This window comes from Perissodus microlepis, chromosome 13 (assembly GCF_051167445.1).
Source record: "Perissodus microlepis isolate ML-2025 ecotype Zambia chromosome 13, ASM5116744v1, whole genome shotgun sequence".
Classification (NCBI taxonomy): Eukaryota; Metazoa; Chordata; class Actinopteri; order Cichliformes; family Cichlidae; genus Perissodus; species Perissodus microlepis.
Window position 1 is genome coordinate 18836377 of NC_140473.1, and position 25245 is coordinate 18861621.

The 25245-nt window shown below is 37.8% G+C and overlaps 1 protein-coding gene and 1 long non-coding RNA gene across 2 annotated transcripts in view; one reads left to right on the forward strand and one right to left on the reverse strand.

The window, feature by feature from the left end:
* Nucleotides 1-517: 517 nt before the first annotated feature.
* LOC146375042 (uncharacterized) lies at nt 518-17618 on the reverse strand. Its single transcript, XR_014801904.1, has 2 exons — nt 17533-17618; nt 518-1132 (listed from the first exon to the last, which is right to left on the reverse strand). It is a non-coding gene; the product is annotated as an uncharacterized LOC146375042 (long non-coding RNA).
* LOC146375043 (VPS10 domain-containing receptor SorCS3-like) overlaps nt 17585-25245 on the forward strand; it is a 52235-nt gene continuing 44574 nt past the window's right edge. The window contains exon 1 of the mRNA XM_084947754.1: nt 17585-18421. Within this exon, the coding sequence (XP_084803880.1) occupies nt 17726-18421 (696 nt within the window). The 5' untranslated portion in view covers nt 17585-17725. The remainder of the gene's footprint in view (nt 18422-25245) is intronic.

Here is a 25245-nt window from a genome sequence, read left to right on the forward strand (position 1 = left end):
GCTTTATAAATTATAGGTAAATCAACTTAAGTCAAATAGATTACTTAAGTCATTATGCTGGAAATATATCATACAAAAGACTATGACTAATAAGCTACAGTACTGTTGAGCAGTATATACTGCTCACACCTTGTCCCTGGTGATGACATTGCCCCACCTTACCATCAAGTCAACTGTTGAGGTCACCTAAGGCAAGGCATGAGCAGGGGGGCGGGGCTGAAACCCCTGGGAAGGAATCTCAAGAACGTACAAGCTCTCTTACAATGGAATAACCTAGAACAAGACATGGCCTTTACCTTAAACTACATTTAAAAACGCAAAGTGTTTTTAAGATTCTAATAGTGATGTTATTTTTAAATAAATTACAAAATATTGTACAATTTAAAAAAACACCATGCTAGTCAGTGTATTTTTTTTACATATGTATATAATTATATATATATGAATATAATACCACTGCAATCAATGAATGCATCTGCCAAGGTGCAAAATACTTACACTGAGTGAATCTGCAAAATGAAGTTACGAAGTTAAATTATTTATTTATTTTCTTAAGCACATCAATGTGGTTTCAGTCTTGACTAAACATTGAAAAAAAAACAGTGGACAGAAAAAAGAAGTTATTTTTATAACTCAGACCCTGTATATGCTGTGAAAGTCTTGTGCTTTGTGCGACAGCATAGCAATTCTTTCAGTGGTAAAACATTGCTTTGAGCATAATCCAGGCAGCAATTACATTTCCTGAGACACAAATGGAAAAACAAATTAACCCAAGAACATCACACACACGGACAAACGCATACGCACCCCCCCCACACACCTGTGTTTGTATATGCTGTATATATGTATGTATGTGACTGCTTTTCATTCTAGAAACAATTAACATGATCTCAAAACAACCTCACTTTCTCTCTGAGAAGGCTTTCCACAAGATTTTAAACTCAGGCTGTGAGGATTTGTTCATATTTAATCCATAAGAGCATGAGTGAGGTTGGTGATATTTGGTACCAGTCTACAGTTCATTTCATCCCAAAGGTGGTGGATGTGTAAAATTCAAGGTGCAATATCAGCCAGTCAAGGACTTCCACTAATTCCTTTAAGAACTTGCGTTGTGCATGGAAGCAGTTTCATTCTAAAGAGAAAAAAGAAAAAGAAAAAGGTATTTGTCTTAAAATGCTGCCAAGCATGCTTTTGTCTAAAATGACCCTGTGTGGCTGTTATTATTGTTATTTCAGCTCCAAAATACATGATAAATAAAGTGCACTTAGGTCCTTAAGTAATTCAAAAAAAATGACACAATTTTTTGCCTCTGTACACTACCACAGTAGATTTTAATTAAAATGATCAATATGTCATTGAAGTGCAGACTTTCAGCTTTAATTTAAGGGGCTCAATAAACAACATTAACAATTTTGGGAATTATAGACATTCTTATGCATAGGCACCAATTTTTAGAGACTCAAAAGTAATTGGACAAGCAGTTAAACGGCCTGGTGAGTCTAGTTCCCTCATTATTCTTCGACGTATTAAGCAGATAAAAGATCTGGAGTTGATTCCAACTGCTGAACTTGCAGCAGTTGATGCTGCTGGTGATGAAGTGGCAGGGGCCATCATCAGACTGAAAGAACATAACAAACCTATTAAAGAGAAAAAACCTTTAGAAGCAGCAAAATCAACAATCTGGCACATTGTTAAAAAGAAGTATTGCACCAGCCAGTCAGATACACCAAAAGGCCAGGAAGATCATTGAAGACAACAAAGTGGACAATCACAGAATTCATTCCTTGGCTGTGAAAATATCTGTCCAAATCAAGAACCTGCAGAAGAGCAGAGGTGTATTAACAAGGTGGAAACCATTGGTTACATTTAAGAACAAAATCTTAAAGAGCGTGCACAGTTCTGAAATAAATCTTTGCACAGATGAAACCAAGAGAAACTTTTACCAAAATGATAGGAAGAGAAAAGTATGGAAATGGAAAGAAAAAGATCATGATTCAAAACATACCACATCGTTTGTCAAATATGGTGGAAGTAATATTATTGCATGGGCATGTAAGGCTGCCAGTGAAGTCAGACCACTAATGCTTATTGATGATGTGACTGCTGACAGAAGTAGCAGGATGAATGCTTAAGTGTACAGGGCTATACTCTTCTCAGATTCAGGCAAATGCAGCAAAAAACTGATCGGTCGGGGCTTCACATTAGCAAATGGATAATGATGGAAAGCATGCTGCAAAAACACAGAGTTTCTAAAGGCAGAAATGGGATATTGTTCAGTCACCAAGTCAGTCACCTGATTGCAGCCTGATAGAGCATGCTTTTTTTGTTATTAAATATAAACCCGAAGGCAGAAAGACCCACAAACAAGCAGCAAGTGAAGGTGGCTGCAGAAAAGGCCGTGTAGAGCTTCTCAAGGGAATAAATGTAGCATTTGGTGATATCCATGGATTCTAGACTCCAGACAGTCATTGACTGCAAAGGATTTTCACCCCAAAATTAAAAATAATAATTGATATTTTTTTTAATTATTTTCGTTTGTCGAATTACTTTTGGACAAACTAACATAGAATGGCGGACTATGTATAAAAATTAGATAGATTAAATTAGATGTATAATTCCTAAAATGCCTCATCTCAGCTCTGCACGATTGATATGACAGGTTTCTATTTTTCTTATACACATAGCCTTCCTCACACAAGTCCAAAGAGATTTGTGTCATCTCCTAGAATCAAACAAGGGATCTTTTGCTTGTTGGTCAAATGTGCAGACAACAACTCTATAGAATCACTAAACAGGCAATGCTATTTAATGCTATGTATAAGCTTATGGACCTAAATGTGTTTTTCAGCTTCACACTGTAGCACTGAGATTTCCCTCGGTGTGAACTCAGGAGCCTGCAAAACATTTAAACAGCCCCACAAAACAAAAATACACACACAAACTATATATTTAAGGAAATTCACAGGCTACTATTAGTCATATAATGTCGGTCCAGTACTTTTCAGATCTTTTAAACAGCATTTCTAACATTTTAGCAAGGACATGTTTTAAGGCAATATTATACTTTGCAATAAAACAAAATAACTTTTTTTCTGAGCATATCTAATGTCTATTTCCTTTGTTTCAACATTTCAGCCTTTATTGAGGCTAGCTTTATAATTGGTTGTCTGCTCTACTCTAGACTAGCTCTCTAGGTACAGTTTGCATTTGTACTGTGAGAAGTGAGACAGTTTATTCTCACTCTCTTTATCTGCATGTTTTTTTTATTATGGGACTTGCAGCAGAGCCTATAAATATGACAGCTCAGTATTCCAATTGCAAGAAGAGTAAAGAAAAAGTAAAAAGTCACTATTAAGAATGGCAGTTGGTATAATGACACAAGAAGTAAAAGCAGATGCTAGTCAATGAACACAGACGTCTTTTAATATCTGTATTGTTCCATTGTTTCCCATGACAGTCCAATAAGATGGGATGCTCAAAAACTGTTTTTTTGTTTTGCTTTGTTTTTCTTTGAATGTACATATTTGTAACTGTGCTTTAGTATTGGCAGTAATCATGTTCACATCCTGATAAATTATTCATCTTGAGCATGTTTGCTATGTGCTGAAATAGTTCATCAACATTACAACACTGCTGCTGCAATAGGGTTGAAAACAGGTCCTCGCACAGTGACATATACTGAGAATGGCTAAGACACATTTTCAAGGCTCAAAGGAAAATTAAAGTTGATGCACCTGTAATGTTACTAGTAATCATTCATTCAGAAAATCAGTATAAGTGAAAAATCCTGTTGCTAGTAGCAACCACTACTGGAGTTCCAGGTAGTTTTCACTGACAGTGATAGTTAGGCCTTTTATTATATACTCGTCAAATACTAGTACTTATTTACTTATTTTTCTTGATACACTGATTATCACAGATCTTTCATATATTTGCTAAATTAAATGTTTACCATATTATTTATTGTATATTCAATGTTGCCAGATTCACCTACAGAAAAAAAGAAAGAACAAATAAACAAACAAAAATAAATATATCATGGTGCAGAACCCACTCACCTGTCAAAAAAGCACTAGTCTTATTTTAGTTTTTATTTAAGAACTGGTTTATATTCGTATATTTTGCATTAACTATGATGTGACGACATAAATTACACATTGTGGGAACACCTTGATTTAAAGAGAAAAAAAGACAAACAAATGGACAAACCAAAAAACACAACGACACCCTGTCTTCCTGGAGTTAGTCAGCTAACATTAGCCATCTGTTTGGTCAAAGGATTTGTTCAATTCTGCAGACAATGATAGTCCATGTCCACTTTTAAATATGAAAATATTCACAAAACTTTATTTCCTATTCTACAGTGTATACAATGTATTCTTGGCATATACCATATTTAGATAAGTGTGATTATCTCGATTCTTACATTTATAAACAATATAAGTTACTGTTTTTATATAACTGAATAACACAGTTTTGCAGGTGAGTCAATTTCATCCGAATTGCAATAACTCTTGAATGCATTATCTATTTTAAACCAAGGTCAGGTTTCCAGTGCATTTGAGACCTTCAGTGACCCAACAATATTTCATAATGTTTTAGGAGAAAACATAAATTTAAAATTTTGTCAATTTTTCTGTTCTTGATAAACAGTTGCATTTGTTTTCATTCTGCAAAACTTTCATGTTCTCCTACTTCAGTATGCTTAAAGGCTGGAAACCCACTACTGCTTCTAGCAAACAGCAGCTTGCAATAATCCCAATGTGTTTACTCCAGGAAATGCACTTTCTAGTTGAATTTGCTGTCTGATGCTGCTTTTAGAGTTTCAATATACCTTCTAGTAATGACTTCAAATTATGTCTTTATTTTTAATTGGACGTTTTGTAAACTTTCTGCAGTGTAGACGCTGTACCAAATTCTGCAGGTCAAATGTAAAATGTTTGGAATATTTACAACTAGAGATGACACGATACCACTTTTTCATGTCCGATACCGATACGGATATCATAAATTTGGATATCTGCCGATACCGATATGAATCCGATATAGTGTGTTTTTTAATCAATAAAACTGTTTTTTTAATATCTTGCTGCTTTTTGTATAAGTTCATACTCAAGTTAAAAAAAAAACACTAAAGCTATTCTGTTATACCTGTATGCAAAAAATGCACTGCACCCAAAATATTTCATAGTTCAGCAATACTGATCAATCTAATAAACTTAAACCTACTCCATCCTTCCTATTCTGGTATCTTAAAGAGTAAGCAACCTAACTAATAGGGCTCTAAAACTGCCAGCAAAAAAAAAAATAAAAAAAAATAGGGAACCCCCCACCCTCCACCTCATGATGCTTAATTGACGTAATCAACTTTAATTTGATGCAGTGTGAAAAAAAAAATGCACAGAAATTAATTATTTTTCAAGAATAATTAAATAGATTCAACATCTTTCTTCAACAGAACTGCAGACTGCACAGATGGTACCTTCCCAAAGGAAAAAGTACTATAGCTTACTAGGGTATATACTTAATATTTACTGAATACAATAATGCATTTCTATACATTTTACATCAGATGAAAACTTTGGTTGTAAGATTCAGATAAATATTTATTAAAAGCTAGACATTTTAAATGAGAATAAGAAAGAAAAGTATGGATCCTGGTGTTATTTGGCTCTCAGAAACAGTTAATTTCTTCCCTTCAACTCATTCATGTCACCTAAAATGTAAACCTGTTTCTCCATCACCTGTTCAGCTCTGATGATTCAGTAAGGACATCTCCTGGTTTCATCTTCATGTTTCCCTCTCACCAGATATACAAACCGACATCATGACCAGCAGCTTTTACAGCTGTGGCTCCAGCAAACATCAGCTGATACTAGAAATTAACATTAAATAAATTCTACCGACAGCTGATCAAGCTTAAACGTGCTGCTGTTGTTTAGTGCGACATCTGCTGGTTCCCTCTTTCTGGCGCAGAGAGAAAAGCCGATCAGCTGATCATTGACCAGTTTCATGACTGAATTAGCAACTTTCTAGCTGAAATAGTTATGAAATCGCGTTCCTTTTCACCTCAACTTTAAAGTTCGACCTCCTCTGCTGTAACTGGTCAAGCCCAGAGTCGATCATGACCAACTGGCCAATCCACCACCATTCATTTATATCATTAAAAAAAAAGAAAACCCCATCGGCCCATAAAAATGAAAAATCACGAGCGGTCCACCGGTATGCCCGATGGCCAGTCCAGCCCTGGGGCTAAGTTTCAAATGATGTGATTCATCCTGTACATGCCCAATTCAGTTCTTCTATCACATGTGAAAAATCAGCACATTTTGTCGAACACAGATAATTTAATAAGAAAAAAAGTAATTTGTATGCCAAAAAGTACGTTTTTTACTTTATTTCAATTTCTAATAGTATTATCTGCTTTGCAGTTAAACTCATCAAACTTAAATTATGTTATTTGTATGTCTGTGGGGATATATTCTGTGTAGGTCTTTAGTGCTAATGTTTTAGCCGTTGGCTGCAATCTTAGCTAGTTCATGGCTATAGGAGTCTGGGTCAGTTGTAACAGCAACAGTCTGGGTTAGTTGTAACAATATTGCAAATGTTACAACTTACCACACTATTACTTTAACTTATATTAAACAAGTTGGGGCAATGACATCAGCAGAGAGAGGTTCACTGGTCACCTTTGTATATGCGGTTAATGCCATTGGCAACACAATTCCTCTACTGTTTGTGTTCCCACACATACATTATGCAGACCACTTTGTCAGAGATGGACCAGTAGGAAGTACTGGTAGTGGAAATAAATCCGGATGGGTGCAAGAAACAGATTTCCTCATCTTTCTGAAGCACTTTGCAAACCACACCAAGGTAAGCCATGAAAAAAAGTAATGGAATTGCAATGCTGGTGCTTCATTGTTATGTTCAAAAGTTGGTGCAAGAGTTGTAGGTTACAATGCCCACTGAACCACTGAGGCCAAACTCAAGGAAGACCAACCAAAATTAATGAAATATTCAGTTGCAGAAAATTCCTTAATTTGTCTTTTTTGGGGGGTTGGAATATGTTCAAAAGCTAGATTTTTGCATTCTGTCACACACACACATAGCTACATAAATGGCATTCATTCATTCATGTGCTGAATAAAAAAAGATTACATGTTAATGTTTTGTCAGTACCCTTATTTCATTGTGTTACATTTCACCCCAGGATATGTTACAACTAACCCAGGCTATGGGGTTACTTTTTGTGTTTGAGACCATACCATGCAATGAGTAATTGTGCTGCAGAGAAAATAGCTGTACTATTTAATAGCAGAGACATGTAAATACTTTGCATTATATTTTGAATCCACTACCTTAAAAGAGTTCCAATTTACAGACAGAAATGTAAAAAATGTTACAACTATCCCCGGTCTCCCCTATTTGAAAGATAAAAGTAAATTTTGTTCAGAGTTGGTGGGTGTGTCTGTGGGACTATAAAGACTGCCTGTAATCAGTAAATACCTCCTACAATACCTATTGTAGATTTGTTGCTTTTTGTTGCATTTTTTTCCTATTTCAGCAGTTTTAAAATGCTGTTTGAAGATTCTTTGACTGAGTTGTACTGAGGGAAGAAAGAAAGTGATAAAACTAAATACTTTTGATGTTAAGTAATGCCACGTAATTACTTTTCCAAATGAGAAATTTTTCAAATAACCCTTAGAATCACTAGTGATTGCATTGATAGACACAGCTGCAAAATAAGAAAATTGAAAAGTTCACGGGTGGCACAGTAGCGAAGTGGCTGGAACCTGCTGATCGTCTGGGTAATATCTTTATTGGTTTCCACCCACGTCACATCCATATAAAGCTAATCACTGATGTTAAATTGGCTGTAGGTGTGGATGTGAAAGATTGGATGTAGAAAGAGTTCATCATTCATCAAAAAACAAAAACATATGAGTGATTTATATATGTACTCAAAAATAAGCTAATTATATATATTTTAAGTTAACACTGTGGCTTTACCATTTGTTGAGTGTGAATTAGTAATATATAAATGTGGATTTAAACATGCAGGCATGTCATTACCGAATGAGGACTCGGCTAATTGTTAGCATGAACTACAATCCAGTTTTCAACATCACCTATGAAGTGTGTCTTACAAAATATTATCTACAATGCCTGAACCCTCGTTTCCATAACCCTGATTCTGCATCATGCTAATGTGTTTCTATAAACTTAACCATAGCTTCATAGCTAGCCACCAGGAATCACAGCATCATCAGCTAGCCCAACTTTTCACTTTCAAACTACTATGGTTTCCAGTTTTATGGTATATATATATGGTATAATATATTTTAGTGGAAACTAGACTTTCATGGATTCTGCAACAGCAACACTGATCATTGTTGTGAAGCTGAAAGAATTTGGATGATTTTTAATACTCAGTAGTGCCTCTGAGTTTGGAAGAGTGTTTGGACCCAGAAACTCCCAGTGACTTCAGACTTAACAAGCAGATTTTCCCGTGTCTCACGTGTCAGTCCGCCTCACACTATTTTTGTGTCCCATAGTTTTCCCCTGCATTCTGTACGTTGGTAGTGTTACCAAAGAAAAGTAATGTATTACACATTACTCATTATTTTTTCGTAAATGTAATGCAGTACATTACTTAATTACTCGCTGGGAAAAGTAATTTGTTACACTACTTGTTACATTGTTTTGTTGTTACTCGATAAAATCACCTGAAACACACTGTCAGGGGTACAGCTGACACACCACTACCAAGTAACAACATAATTGTAACTGTAATGTAATTATTGAATTTAGTACAGTAATGTGTTACATTGCAACATTACTGAAAAATGTAATGTGATTACTTTGTACTTTTGTTGTTTTATCACCTTTTGGATTTAAGTTCAATTTAACCGGTATAATGAACACATGGTCCATGTCAACTGAAACGTCTCTGTTGGGTACTATTTTATGAATCACACAATACTGCACATTTCTTGTAGGTTGCATAACGTGTAAGATGGACTTTTTAAAAAAATTATTTTTTAACAAAAGAAGCTGTTTTTCACATTTTACAAGCCTTGGGTCTTGGCTGAATTATCAGTAACTGTCCGGTCTAGCACTAAACCTGTCTGTTTCCAGCCTAATCCTGCCCTTAGGTTCTCCGGTAACCATCTCCTGGCAATACCTGGAGATGAAATTGTAGGTCACATCACAGCTGTACCTTGTAGCCACAAAGCTCCTTGCCTTTATTATCACTCAGCTCCTCCCTCTTACAACTGCCCAGCTCATCAGCCCCCCAGCCTCTCTAGAGATTCTGCTGGTTAGCACTGTAGAGGTCATGATGTGTCCTTTTTTAAATCTGTTCAGTTCAGCCAGCCAAAGATCAACCACTATTTAATCAATTCTGTATTCCCTGTTGCTGAATCTGCTCCTGGTCTTTGGTCATCTGATTCCTTGTCCATTCATAGTTAAGCTGTCTCTGTTTCCATGCTACCATCATCCCTGTTCCCGAGTCTATACTGGCCAGTTCAAATATTGATTCTATGACGGCTATTTCTCCACATAAGGCAAAGGAAAGTCTGTCCTGAAGTCTCTCTGATGGAGCATGCTGATGGTCAACTTTTGGCTTTTGGCTTTTGTCTCCTGCTAGATTCAGAGTGACAAAATTTAGATTCTGTCATAACGTTTATCATCCCTGATGTCATGGGGTATAATGCATATGTATAATGTATAATGCACAGGATGAAGGTACGCACATACAGAGAGTCCTTCATTTCAATAAAACAAACAGCACATACTCTCAGACCTGCTGAACTGTATTTTGCATGTGAGCAGAATGAGCTGTACTGATCCTCGGCTGCTTGATCATAGATTTCTTTTTTCCTTTTTCTTGTGTCCTCCCTTGCATATCTTCAAAAGTGTTTATATTTTGTGTTATCCTAGTACATTGTTTTGCACATTTTTGTATGTGCAGTGATGCACAAGATATCTTCATATGGCTCTGTGCATGTAATATACAATGGCCTCTACAGATGAAAACCAAAATCATTTCTCACATCACGCCATGCTGGGCAGTGTAGATTTTTGATTAACAGCTGTAATCGAACTTGAGCCCCTCTTTCTGAGCCATTTCCCCTTGGCTGTCCAAAAAAGAACCGCGTAGGATTTCGAGCTGTCTCAGACTTCAAAAGGAGTGAGATGGGAAAGAAGTGAGGAAGTGCAAGTGGAGACACATAGACCGAGAGCGGATGGGTTGGGGTAGGGGGGTGGGAATGTACTTGAAAGGAAGACAGAGAGACCAAGAAACACAGGGAGACAAAAAGGAGAAATGTGTGTGCGCTTGTGTATGTGTGGTGGGAGAAAAAGTGTGGTTGGTGGTAAGCAATTGCCTGCCAATAGACCCCCCCAAAAAAGTAAGGGAGCAGAGAACGCATCACCTTTGGCCGAGTTCTAAAGTGCTCATTTAAAAAAAAAATCTCACAAAAGTTGCAGAGGGGTTTAAGCAGCATTGACTTTCCTTTCAGCCTGTGAGGAAAGCCTAAAGGAAACCCACTAAAAGTCCAAGTTAGCCCACATAGCTGATGTGTAAATGTAGGACGAAATCCATAATGGGGAAGACATTTCTTTCCCTTGGCCTCTTTCTTGTCAGCGTAAAATATGACACGACAGTAAACTGATACAACCATTACTTGTTTATGATGCTGGAGCAGGGGAGATGGGATAGCTACTTAGATATTTATTTATTTTAATCAGTTGTCAGTCACAACACGTACTGGTTCATTTTAATTTGCTATGGTGTACCACTGTGATAAATCTGTCTTAACATCATCGTGATACTAGCAAGGTGGGAAATGGATTTGGATGAACTCAGTGTCAAGTAGGTTTTATCGCTTCTATAGTCTAATCTAATCTTATCTTATCCTGTTGGTATTTAATCATATTTGAACTCACCTAAATAAGAATACGAAATGATTTCGGTATTTATACATCTAAATATATATATGCATATAAATATGGTCTGATTTCATAAGCAGTTTATTTGCCCACATAAAGATGACCTAAAGCTCAAGAGCATAGAATTAAATTTGAGTCCAGATGAAAATTACATATGAAAATGAAATGAGCTGCACATTGACTGTAATGTGCCAACTACACAAAAACTAATAGTAGTGGATGAGCATAATGATCACAGATTCATCTGATTTATTCAGCATACTGTACTGCAATTATGCCTAATACAGCCACCGTCACTGTGTTAAGGCCACTTCACTAATACTGGATTTCACACCCTTTTGCCTTCAGAACTGCCTTAATCCTTCATGGCATCAATTTCACAACGCGCTGGAAGCGTTCCTAAGATTTTGGTACATATTGACATGATAGCATCACATAGTTGCAGGCTGATGTAAATCTCCTGGCTGCTTTTTAGAGCCTTTTTTCACCTTTTGTTCTTGTTTTTTTAACTATATGCTCCAAAGTCTGCCAGAAAATCCCCCCCGTGCAGTTACACCACCACTGTTGACACTGACGTTGTTACAGGCAGGATGGATCCATGATTTTACCAGACCAGGCAATGTTTTTTTTCTATTTTCCAATTTTTTGCTGAGCCCATATTTCCTGTTCTTAGCTGACAGGGTTCACACCTGGTGTGGTCTTCTGCAGCTGTAGCTTAAGGTTTGATGGGTTGTGGCTTCGAGAGACCCTTCTGCATACCTTGGTTGCAACGAGAGGTTATTTGAGCAGCTGTTTTCGTCCACATTGTTCACATGCTTGAAAGCATTGACTTGCTGCCATGTGATTGAGCAGGTGTACCCAATAAAGTGACTACGTAATATGAGGTCACTCCCTATGCCAGTTGTTATCAACTTCAAACTAAACTGGTAACAAGTGTGCTACGATTTAAAAGAATTCACATGTTAATTTGATCAAGTAGAACAGTATCTGCAGAAAATGGCTGGCTTTTCTGTAGGAGAAGGATCAGGTATTTACAGTGTGGGTCAAAGAATTTCTCTTTGATAACAGATGGTGTTCACTCTCCAGTGGCAATAAACAAACATGTTTAATAAGAATGAACAGACCAACTTTATAATTATCTGATTATATTTTTGGTCATATTTTATAAAGGCCTTGAAGAGTGTGGTGACATAATTAGGCAAAAAGAAGTATTCAGAAACATTACTGAGAGCCTCTGTTCATACACAGATTCTCCCCAAAGTGATTAAGCTGATTCAATAATTTATTCATGTATTTTCTCTTACATCTTGAAAGTTGTTAATCCGACACATGGTTGGCAGAAAGTCACATGCCTTCCCAGTTAAATATGTTAATTTCTAGCATGAATTTACCAATATTGATGCAACATTCAAACTTAGTTCTATTAAGAAACAAAGGCATGGTACTTTTTTTTCAACATTTTTACAACGATCTAAAAAGAAGTCAGGTGCTCAGATTTTAAATAATCCTTTAGTTTTTTAAAATATATAATTGAGAATGCAGTCTTTCCTAATTGATTCAACTTATATTTATCATGGTAATGTGCTAATACAAGAAAAAATGACACTCAAAAATGTCTTTTGCATTTTTCAGTTTTCCAAAAGTATGAATTTAAACACGTTTCCTATATTTCAGGACTACTGTGTAGTGCAATTGATTTTGCTTTTTAAAAACATTGTGCAGCAAAACCTTTATCATTTTTATACAAGCAGCCTATTGCAAACATGTATGTCACATTGTGTTGAAGAGCAAAGATGGTCATACCAAATATTGGTTTTCAACTTTCTTATAAATATATAATCTCTTCTTGCCTTAAATACTGTATTTCCACATGAGTTTAAAAATGTTTCAAAAATTGTTGCACCTATGTCCCATTTTCCTAACAAACTATAAAGAAATGAATGGGGTAGCTCAGGACTTTTGGACAGTATTGTGGGGATCATAAGAGCTACTGGTTTACAACCTGACTGATAAATAATCAGACATCTTTTTATCCCAGTGTTCCGAGATACAATTTGATCAAGACAGGGAGGCACAATAGCCAAACTGATGTCAATCCAAGTTGTGATTAATTGGAAATGAACTGCAATGATGCTGCATTATGTAAATGTATATAGCTAAAGGAGTAACGCCTATAACTGACCCAACACATTTCTGCTGAAAGTAAAACATCACCGCTGTGCGTGACAGATGAACTACAGCTTTAAGAGATCAAGTAAATTATATTGATATCCTGCCAAGCTGCTCCCTGTGTTCATCGTGTACAGGAAAGAGGCCCAAGAACAAATATGTCAAAGCGATAATAGTAATACAGTGATTCACCATTGAGGCCCGTTTTCAGTGACAGGGCCAGTTTATAGCAGTGGCAAACTGTCCTAAACTACTCCTCCCACTGTGATTTTAAAATCCCTTTTATTTCATCTAGACGATGAAGGAGGTACAAAATAAGTGTTTTGCCATCTGCAATAAAAGAAAGTTTCCCTTTTTAATGGCATGGGTATAGCAGTGTGGGGAGTGCACCTTGCTGTTCATCTCTTGCATGCGAGTCTGAGCTGTCTGGGTGATGGCCATTATGGTTCCTGCTACTGCTTGTGCATCTGCTCCGCCGGGATCACTGAAGTGTTGGAACTAACAAGCTTGGGATGCAGACAGCGGATGCACAAATGGGATTTTGTCCTGAAAGCTTTAGAGTTTGCTCCCTGTCTTTGGTTGAAACAGGAGAGAGGATGGTACCGTTTGCAAGGATTGTCAGAGTTATGTGCCAAGAGAAATGAGATGATTACATCTGATAATCTTGCTAATGATCTACACTGGGGAGGGGAGCATATAAAATTAAATGAGCTACAGCGATGTACACAGTTTTCAGTCTTGTCCTTTCATCGCTCTTTTTGCCTATTCTCTTTCACTGTAGCTAAGTTTTATGCAGAATTTGAGATGTTCTCCACCCAGGAAGATATGCAATATTCCTTGTCATAGTGAAAGCACACACAGGATGTAGGGCACAGACACATTAAAAACTCTCCCCCTGATACTTCTTCATAAAAGTACAAATGCTCGCCTCTTCCTCTTTCTTCCTCTCTGTCTTACACAGACACACACATGAACGTGCACAATGAGGCAAACAGCGAATTCGCACAATGCTCCCTGCCCAAGGTTAGTATAGATTAAAAGATGTGTCATTGATAGAAGAGGCTCCTCCTACCTCCCTGGCCTGTCACAGTGTGTTTGGGAACAACCCACTTCATTTTAGCAGCATAATGGGTAAACAGAGTGTGATCAGTCCAATTACCCCCTCATTGCAGGGGCGTTCTGGCGGGAATGGCCTGTAGAGTGAGTTAGCTGTCTGGCGTGCTGTGGAGATGCAACAGTAGCACCTGCTGCCCTGAGTACTCACTTGTATGAATCTCAATTTGTTTGTACAGCCGTGCCAAAAACCGATGACCAAGAATTGAGCCCTCTGAGGCGGATGGGACTGCCGGCTTACCTTCTGATTGCTGTTTTCACTGCACTGTCTGTGAATGTGTGCATGATCCGAAGGTGCTGTTCTCAGCACTGAACTCATGTCAACGTCAGTCCTTCCAGTGAATTGTTTTGGGGTTGTTCTTGCTGCACAGTTTTCAAGGGCTGTAAATTTTCTCAACCCCCAATTCCACTATGTTTTACAGCTGAGCAGATGCATGATTTTGCTGCTGAGAGTTGTAACAGTAGAGTAAAAGGCTGCATTCCTGAATATGAAATCTGAAAATCGTTATGATTTGGTTTTACTTGTTCTGAAGTACTTTGTTCACTATCAAATGAAGAATAAGATGGGACAGTTGGCTTTTTTTTCTCTATTTTTCATGTTCATGCAACCGTGGGATCCATTTTTAAGCATCTCATGGATTTTTTTAACCTTGACGGGTATTATTGCTCTCACTTTATCTCAAAATGTAAGTAACATACAAAAACATATCTGGTTACTGCTTTTGTGCTGTGCTTGTCGTCCTTGGAAAAGATGAAAATTCTTCTCTTTATTGTTGTCCTTTGGGCAGCTGTCTGGCAGCAGATGTAAACATAGGCCTATCACTGTGTCTCCATTTGAATACATCTGTGGACTACGCTTCCATGTAGTGCACTGTGTATATGCATATTTATTAACATAGTGCGCAAATTCCAACAAGATGGTGTTATTTCAAATTGAATGGTGCAAACTGTTCACTTATCAAAAATGAAGACAGGAGAATCAGACTGTGATTATCACCACAGCTGTCATATTTTTGATCCTCTCATCAAAAATGTAGTACTAAATTCTTCTACACCAAAGACAGCTATTAAGACATGTAACATTAATAGCTGATGAAAAATGCCACCATTAATTGCCTAGATAGCACTGACGATCTCCTTTGCTACTGGCTAACATTTGGTTGGTCAGCCCTTTCTTTCTGTTTTGTTTCAATTCAATTCAATCCAGGTCTACTTATAAAGTGCCAACAACATTCACCTGAACATGCTTTATGCTGAAAGGTCAAGACCCTACAATTTCCAAAATTGCAACCACTGAAAGGAAGAAGAGATCAGTTCCATGTTCAGCATGACTGTTATCAGAACTGATGTGCTGCATGTGTAGGCCAAGGGACAACCCCTGGAGCTGGAAAATGTAGTCAAGTGCTGAAAACTGCATTTCTCTGGGTGCTTGTTTGAAGCTCGCTCCCCATAGACTTCCATGTTAAAGTGGCCAAATTTACAGAAATAAAAGGCACATATAAAAGTCTGTTAAAAAACACACACACAATAGTTTGGACATACATAAACACCGTGCTTCAGATTGTAAATCCAGCATTTTTGCAATGTGATATCCCTTTGTTGGTGTGACTCCTGCATCACTATAACAATGATGGTCCAGGATTAACCAGTTCAGTTAGCAGTTCAGTTAGCATTAGCCATGAAGTTAGCTAATGCTATTTAAGACTAGCTAATGCTATTTAAAACCAACATGGAGCCAACCATACTTGCCAACCTTGAGACCTCAGAATTAGGGAGACATTGAAAAGGGCTGTTGGGGGGGTATACATATACACATATATATATGTATATGTATTCAAAAAACTTGAATTTTACAGTGTTTATTTATCGGATAAAATAAGTTAAATGTCACCGTTATTATTGGCTGGCCAGAAACAGCGGAGGCATCCAAATTCAGAGGCTGCATCCTCCTGAGGACCCGGCCCACAGACCGCGAAGGCCGGGTCCCGGAAAATCGGGAAGGTTGGCATGTATGGAACCAACATGAAACTTGGTTGAAACATACATGTCTTTACCACATAGCAAAGCTCTGGCATCACAACAACATGATTGGTCAATTGCAGTGCTGATGCTGGAACAACATTATTATGATGACGCAGAAACAAGACCAACATGGAGATACACCTTTTATTAGTCTATTACTTAGGACTAATTAGCCAATGTGTGTTTCACCACTCAAATGTAGGTTACTAGGAAACCTTCCTAAATAGCACAACTTATCACTCCATCCTTTCATCCATATAATGTAACTTCTGGCTTAAAAATCAAATATGGTGCCAGCCAAAATCCTAATGTTAAGGTTTCAAAATGCAGAGATCAAAGCTAAGGGTGACGTCACAGTGTGTACTTTTAGGCTTGCTTGTGCAACTGTGAATGCACTTATGCACTCAAAATAGCACAAACAAGTATTTCAGGAGTACTTTTTAAAATATTGACACACAATTTCAAGAACTGACAGACAGCTCAGTCAGCAGGAAGTTGGAATTGCCTTTTCGGGAATCATTTAGCTGCACTAATTGAAACTAATACCTTTTAAATTGCATATTGATTTGGAGGAAACTCAGTTTTCAACTGTACACTCTAAAAATGACGGAATAATACAAACTGTCAAAGTGCCAAGATTGAAAGAGCTACTTGATCCTTCTTGCCTCAGTGGCAACACAAGTCATGAAGATGGTGCCAAACATATCATTATACGACTTCAAAGCTCTTCTTCTATCCTGGGCTGTTGTGCAGTAGAAGGCCTCAGGCACACCGTGTCTGTGGCGTAATTGGAAAAAAAAAGTTACAGTGTCAACAGACAAAGAAAGGTAGATAATTCAGAATCTCTGCTGCAATGCATTTTAAAATGATATCAGTCATGGATGTTTATCAGAAAGTCCATCTGAATTTCCCCAAACGCACCCTTACTCACGCGCGTGCACATTTGACAAGTGAATCCGGTGTTGATTGATGCAAGCAAATGATGTTTTTTTTTCCTGCCACTTCAAAGGCAAAACGTTGCCACAGAATGAACAGGGTACTGCAAAGCACAAATTACTTTTGCTGTCAACAGCTCTGAGTCATTCAAGCTCCGTTTTGAACAAATTGCATAGGTTTAGGCAACATAAAGAGTCTAAGATGTTACTGAATAAAACACAATAGAATTGTGGAATAATTTCAAAATGATTTCGGGTGATTACAGCGTTATAAATGTTTTCTTTCTTCAAACGTCCTCATGAACAATGAGCTCCAACCGTTCCCGCAGTCACTCACCGTCGGTGCGTTTGTCTGATGCGCAGCGCCTCCCAAACTGGTCCCTCACTTTGACAAATTCTTGGACGTGAGCGGGTCTCCTGAATGGCTTCTTGCTCATAAAGATGATGCCTTGAATATTTTAGAAGTTGAACAGCTCTGCCGCTCTCTGTATTTTCCCCCCACTGGTGGACTGTCAGTTTGGAAGACCACAATGGGACTTTGGTCATTTTGGGGGTTTTCTCTTTTGGCTTTGGTGTTGCTCTGCCCCTTTCACCCGAAGTTTGTGGCTCGCGCGGAAATAAGTTTTTCCACAAAACTCGACAGATTTTATCGACTGGATGTAACGCCACTGGACGCACGTGTGCCCAGAAAATCGGCGGAAATCAAAGTCTCACTGAAAATCGACAATAACACGAAAGTTTTTAGCGCGTATGAAACAAATACAGCCGGGGCTTTGAAACGAAACCATGGGCAGCAAGTGTGGAATGAAACACAGAGTGGAAATGAGGCACCGATCGGCATCAAAACAAACTATAGCAGCGGTCTCAACATTCCCGATAAAAAGTATGATAACATTTTCGAGGACAAAGAAGGACGATTCAAAGCGAATATAATGTTAGAAAATACATTTTCTGCCGGAAGAAAGAAGGCAAAGAGGAGTGTGGGCGCAACATACAACGAAAACGTGGATAGGAGTATAAGTGGAGAAGCGTATTCAAGAGAGAGATTCGTGCAAACTGTCCAAGGTGTTTCCAGCGCAAGACCCGAGTATCGGCGCAGCGGAGAGGAAGCAAGAGTGTCAATCCCGAGACAGAACGAACCTCACCTGGACACTTCTACTTTTGCTCTGTCGGGAGACTCGGCACACAACCAGGCTATGGTGCACTGGTCCGGGCACAACAGCAGCGTAAGTTTCAGTTTTACAAAAATACACTTCATCATATTTTAAAGGTGTAAAGAACATAAAAATGCCCCACACACTGGTGATATTTAACTTTGTTTCTACCTGATATAGACGTTTTTATTATTCAGTCGATGCGCGTCAATCTGTCACATTTTTACGCACAGCTGATTCCGTGCGCACAAAACGAATTCGTTCCTGCAAATAAATTCCACTCTAACAAAGCATTTAACTTGGAGCATTTGCTATTTTTTTTTAACCATAATTGTGTTTTCTTTTATTACCTATAAAGAGATTATTAGTGTTTGCGCACTGCGCGCCTGTTTGCTTGGACGCCAGATGGATATAAGTGTGCACTTGGAGGATTCCCTCGTGTTTTTTCAAACAGTAATGGAATCGGTTATCTCAACAAACTGTTCGCCACCTGAACTTTAAAATAACAGTTAACCCCTTAGGTAAATTTGATGTGACAGTGCCGTGGGAAGGTGCAGGCTGTTTGGCAGCAATCAAAACACATTAATAATTTATGAAATAATCAAGTAATGCCTTCCAGGAAGGTGTAGTAGCTACAATTAAAAAGGATTGTGTCCAACCTGGCCCTTTATGTGATGCTGATGAGACACTATCTGACATTTTTGGCAAATTGAACATGCTTTTGTCACTGACATTTACTCACACTTAGCTGATACTTGTTCAATTGCCCGTCTAAATACTGTATTGCAGTATGATACACTTCAACACGTCTTGATGGGACTATGCACAATTTAAATGGATGACAAGACATTGCAGTAAACATCCAGATTGCCCGCATCACAGTCACACACCCTTACAAACACACACATCCACATCCTCACAAACGTGCACATAGATGCACAAATGCACACACACACCTACACCACAGCTAAATGCACATGCACTTTTTTTTTTTACCATAACAAAGACAAAGCCATGGAGATTTTATCTCTCTTTACATATCCACCATGCAAAAATGTTTTCAACTGGCAGCATTTATCAGGAACTAAGATCTTTAAACTACAAACAGGCTTGTTCAAAAGAAATGAGCTGCTCTGCATTTTTTACTTCAGGTAATTTGAGTCACCTTAGTCTGCTGGGCAAACGGGTGTGCGGCTGAAACATTAGTCTGAGAACACATCTAAAGGTCCCTGTGTCCCAGAAAAAATGCGAATATTCATGTGTTATCCCAAAATGCAGACATATTTCACTTGGTGAATTATATCATTTTGCATGTTCCTCATAAGCGTGTTCTTATCTGGTGCAATTTCTTTGTGGTGTATGTCATAACATAAGAGGCATCACAGACGTTGGTCATTGAAGAAGGTCCTGAAATATAACTAATAATAACGTTGATTCATGGATTGCTATGTGAAATATGCTTCTGGTCTGAGATGTCTTCACCAACGATGGCCTTTGCTACTGCAGGACACTGTTCACTGGATTATCGCTGACGGGGTTGTCACTGCAGCTGTCAACATTTGAGATTTATACAGTCTGAACTCCTTTCCATGGTCCCAAAAGTACGACTGAAACAGTAGAGTTTAGATTGATGGCATTTTATGACTAGATGTTATAGCTCAGGCTATATTAGATGTAAATGACTGATAATAAATCCAATCTTACAGGGACATTTGAAGGAAAATTACTTCATTTCTGTGGTGTGGGGTAGTTCTATCAAATATTCACCTCAAGACTTTGCCTGTGATCTGACCAAGATGTAAAATTCCACAGGGAGTAAAATGAAAAAGATGTAGAAGGTGATGGTGAAAACTCCAGCGGGGTATCCTCAGAGTTCAGATTTGATAAAGAATTTTATTGCGTAAAACCCCAAAATCTGTCCACAAATCAGTCTCTCAACTATTATTAGATTTCAGTGATTGTCTGAGACATCAAAGCCTAGAGTCATAGCTCTCTGGTCTCTGATTTTAGGAGAGATAACATTGATTGGAGTCGACCATGGGAATAAAACATGTACTAATTCCCTTTGAAATGAATGGTTCTTAGCTACATGTATCGATTGGCTGTGCATGTTTCTTACTCCTTAAGTCTGTGCTGAATGTGAATGGGGATGGTGATAAAAAGATTCATGATTTGTAATGATGTGTGCCATAAAAACAGAAAATAAACTAATTAAAAATACTAATAAATACACTTGGCTGTTGATGGTCCTATATGGCAAATCAATATTTCAGTCTTCTCCTCACATGGGTGTTCAAGCTGTGATATGACTATTGGTAATCTTTCTAAACAGCCATTGCACCACATCCTACACTCAAGGGATGCAGAGAGCCCCCTCTCTACCCCACTGAAGGCAAAAGTCTTAGTGTGCAAGCCAGCTTGTGATCATGGAGTTATTGGCAGCCAAATGATTTTAGTCTCCTGATTGACCAAGCTCCTCACAGATAGCTGACCAAACTAGGACACTGTGTCGAAGCTGCAGACAGTAATGAGTATCTTTATTGACTTCACTTCGTCTGAGCATTTGCTTCAGAAATTATACTGTGTGTCATTGTAAATAATGTAAATATATACCATGACAATAAGGAGCTGGTCATCTCTATGAAGCTACTGTTAAAAACTTGCTTTAGGACGGGCCATGCCCTTTATAAATCCCACTGGGCACCTTTGGACTTGTTAAGCTCTTATTTTATTTATTTATTTATTTATTTATTTTTTTTTTGGGGGGGGGGGTTTCTTGTGAGGTGGCAAGACTCAAGTCAGTCTGTCAGCTCTGTAACATCATTGTCCATGGGAATCAGACTGGCCTCCTGAGTCATGCTGTACGCATGCCTAACCAGAGAAAGGCCGTTATTGTTGCACATAATCTTATCAGAATAAATAGACAATAAAAAGGAGGAAATGGCATGGCCCTCGGGGACACCTGTGTTTAAAACTGGTTCATTAGATAGACAGCCATTCCATTTAACATGCCAAAGCTGGTTGCACGGGAGCTCCTTGATCCATAAAATCAAATGTAATGGGTTCCCAATTCACAGGGGAGTTTGACTGGAGTTTGGTGCTGTTACAGTATGATGAAAAGTGTATTAAAAAGCCGCCACTGGTGAGGTTCTCAGATAAAATAAAGAGGAAAGTTATAATGTGCCTTTTAAAATTTTCTCATAACTTGCAACATTTCACTTTCCTATTGTACACAAACGAGAACTTTTCTGCTTTTGCAGTTCTAGTTTCATGCAAAATTCCTCTATTAAAAAAAACATTACGATACTCAGTCAAAGAGACTGATAAAAGGCCTGTTTTTCATGAACTTTTCATCATCCTGCCCCCGATTGCTAGCTAAGGGGATTCTGATCCATTGAACGTTTGATGAAAATCAAAGTTGGTTGTTGTTCTCACATTTAAGTACAAATTATTTCCCTCCTGTGGTACACTTTGTATTATAATATTGGCAGCACTTCAATCTTTAATTTGTACTTAATATTTTCTTTCAGTTATGTCTCTTTTTTCATTTTTTTTCCTACTAATTGATTTTAACATAGATGGTATATTTAGAGTTTTAAAATGCACAAAAAAGAGAGAATAAAATTCAACATAAAAGAGTTTTTCGAACAGCCGTTTTTGTCCTTTACCTGCTTGTCCCTTGAGGTGTCAACACCACACGGCTGTTCATTAATCCAGCCCGTCTCAAGTCTTTAGGGGTGTGCTGTCCACTGATGTGATTGTAAGCTGGTGATAGAAACTGCACCAGTCTTGTTGGCTGTGTAAAAAGAGACCCGTCTAGTTCCCACTGAAATACTGAGCCACTGGTTGTGACCAGAGCGTGTGACGCAGTTACCTGGTTACTATGGTTTATGGTTTACTCGTACTGATGGCACAGAGCTTCTACTTTATTGGAGATTGTTGTTGTGGAGCTATAAATAAAAGGTAATTAGATCCAAGTCCAGCTATTTCCCATGGTGTTAAGACCGGTTAATAATGCCACATTTATGAGCTATTGACCATATTCCATTTTCCTCTGATGCCATCCTCTGCATTATTGCATAGAAAATGTGCTGCTGTGTTGTAAAAAAAAATATTGTGAAAATGTTCCTGGAACTAGTGATTAAATATGAGTAACACTTAGACTAAATAACTACTCTAAAAGAGTAGAAGGAAAACATAAATGGGAAAAAAAGGGCGAAATTGAACACAATTTAATGCACCAAGTTAAAAATTGTCCAGAAAAAAAAGCCCTACATTATTTTCATTTGAGAATCTTTTTTTTTTAAATCACATTAACCACATCTTATTTTCCTGTTGAGTGATGGCCACAACCACTTAGCAGTCATCTAGCTGACTTATTACACATCCCTAGGTTTAATTTGTATTAACAAAGGGAATAAAACTCATTCCACATCGGTAGAGAGCTGAAATGACACTGGATAGTATAAATCCAGAGAGACATCATGACATTTTGCAAGGTAAAAAATATTTAATTTAGCTTCTCTTAGTATACCTGCATACAAGCACTTTGCCAGCCTGTGCAGAGGACTGCTTTGATGGCTTGAATCAAATTATCAGCATAGAAGTACTTGTGCTACTGTTCAACACAGCAACAACCCATTGAAAACATACTGAAGATGACTTTGCCAAATTTCTAAACAATGTTAAAATGTGACCTCTAATCAACAGAAAATGTTCAGGAGGATAAACATGAATTCAAGTCCAGCAATAGACTGAAACAAATTACTTTTGATCTTTTACCTTTCAGCCAACTTTAGACATAAAGGGTTCTCTTTTTAAAGATCATGACTGGCTTTTAGTCCAAATTTAGTCAAAAAAGCAATCTCCATGGACAACTTAGGCTGGGTGAGATAAATCCACAGTAATTATAAATGCAAAGCCTGTCAGTAACAACTTATAACAATTAGTGAAAGATAGCATTGAATTGCAGTGACAATGAAAAGATTTTCAGGACTATTATCATCTGTAAAAATGTTTTGTTGTTGTTTTTTCCCTTTTTAAAATTTGTTATTTTGGATAGCATATTTCTGTTACTGTTCTGTGTGGAGTTTGCATGCTCCTTCTGTGCCCTTTGGCATTGTCTCCAACTGTCCAGAGATATGCATTATAGGTTAATGGTGTTTAATGAGTGTATATGTAACTCTTGGTCTGCTGTGACAGGCACATTAGCCAACAAAGCTATGTTAGCTAAAACAGCTATGTTACTTATGCTGTAGTCACACCATGGAAAACGGTGGTTGGATACTACAGCATGATCAAAATTATTGCCAGCGTGTGCAATGAACGTGCAAGCTCATTATCTTTAAAATGGTTGCTTTAAACACAAAGGATTTGATCCGGATCACTTGCAGCTGGCTGCTGTTTTCAGAGTGATTTTGGTGTGTCAAGATGGTGCAATAAAAAAAAACAGCAAATATAATGGAGTCAGTCAGCAATCACTTGTGATAATATGGTGATTAATTGGGATAAATCAGGCAAAAAATGATTCTTAAATTGTCCTCTGTTGCAAATTTGTTGTTGTCTGGATACACAGAAATTCACATTAAACAGAAATTCACATTCACTATTAGTGAATCCAGACCACCACTGTTCGGAGACTGGTCGCCTTCTACCAGGTAACTTGTGCAGTTGCCTTGCAATCAAAAGTGTTCTCTAGCTGCAAACAGGTATGTTAGCTAATGTTAATGCTAGAAAATGGCTCTCAAGTAAAGATCAAGGCCTTTTTAAGCACCTAACATCCCCATACTAGGTCAGAACATCTATGACTATGGCTGTGGTTGGAGCTCTGCCCTGCTCTATTAGAGGCAGATTGATATTTGGCACACCAAAAAAAAACAAAAAAAAAAACCCTCACAATTTCTCAGGGTTGGATGGGCAATTTTTAAAAATTTCTGGAGAAAAAGGCAGCATTCCCATTGTTATTTTCTTTTGCCTCAGTTTTATTTTATAGCACACAGGCTACAAGTCTCTACCTCGATGTAGTAATAATTCATTGAAATCCCAGTTTTTACTCCACAAATGACATGAATGTGCGCCCCCCTTTTTTTCCATGAATCATTTGTGCTCAGGGACCATAATGCATCACATCAACATATCCTCTCAGCACTTCCTCAGCACTCAGAATTTAAATTTGCCTCACAAAGTGCATTTTAAGCAGCAAATAAAGGCCTGCCATCAGTTGTATGTTCAAGCACACTGTCATTACTTGATTTGCCCTCGCTCTCTCGTTATTTGTGTAAGACTAACACATGCACACGTTTTATTTTTCAGCTTTAATCAAAGAGACAAAGCGGGTGCAGAATCATACTTGACAGGTTTGCATGTGATTAATTAGCTTTAATAACTGCAGTGAGGTAGATATAACTGTGATTAGGTTATAAAAGCAAATTTATGCATTTTCTGATTGGAGAAAATCATAAAATTTATATTCAGATTGGGAGACAAATTCATTAATTAACATAGAGACCGAGCTAACACAAACTGTGCCTTTTTAAAACTTTGTATGTCTAAAGGTCAAGGCTAATTTAGTCTTCAGTTTTATTCTTCTTGATATCACACAAAACAAGTTTGATCAAACTGTGTGTTGGGAATTGCTGGGATTTGCAGCAGCATATTACCAGAAGAAACACAGACGGTACTATCACGTTTAAAGATGACTGGGATTGCTCAGGTGGTACTCAGCTTAAATAATAGCTTGACTTGGCTGTTTACAGTGACAGGAATGCATTAGTTGCAGGAGGAAAATATTTTTTCCCGATCAAGCGAGATGCAAAGGACCCAACCCTTGAGCGCCACACACACTGTGCAATCAATGGAGATGATGGAAAACTTCCAAACACAAAATGACACATTTA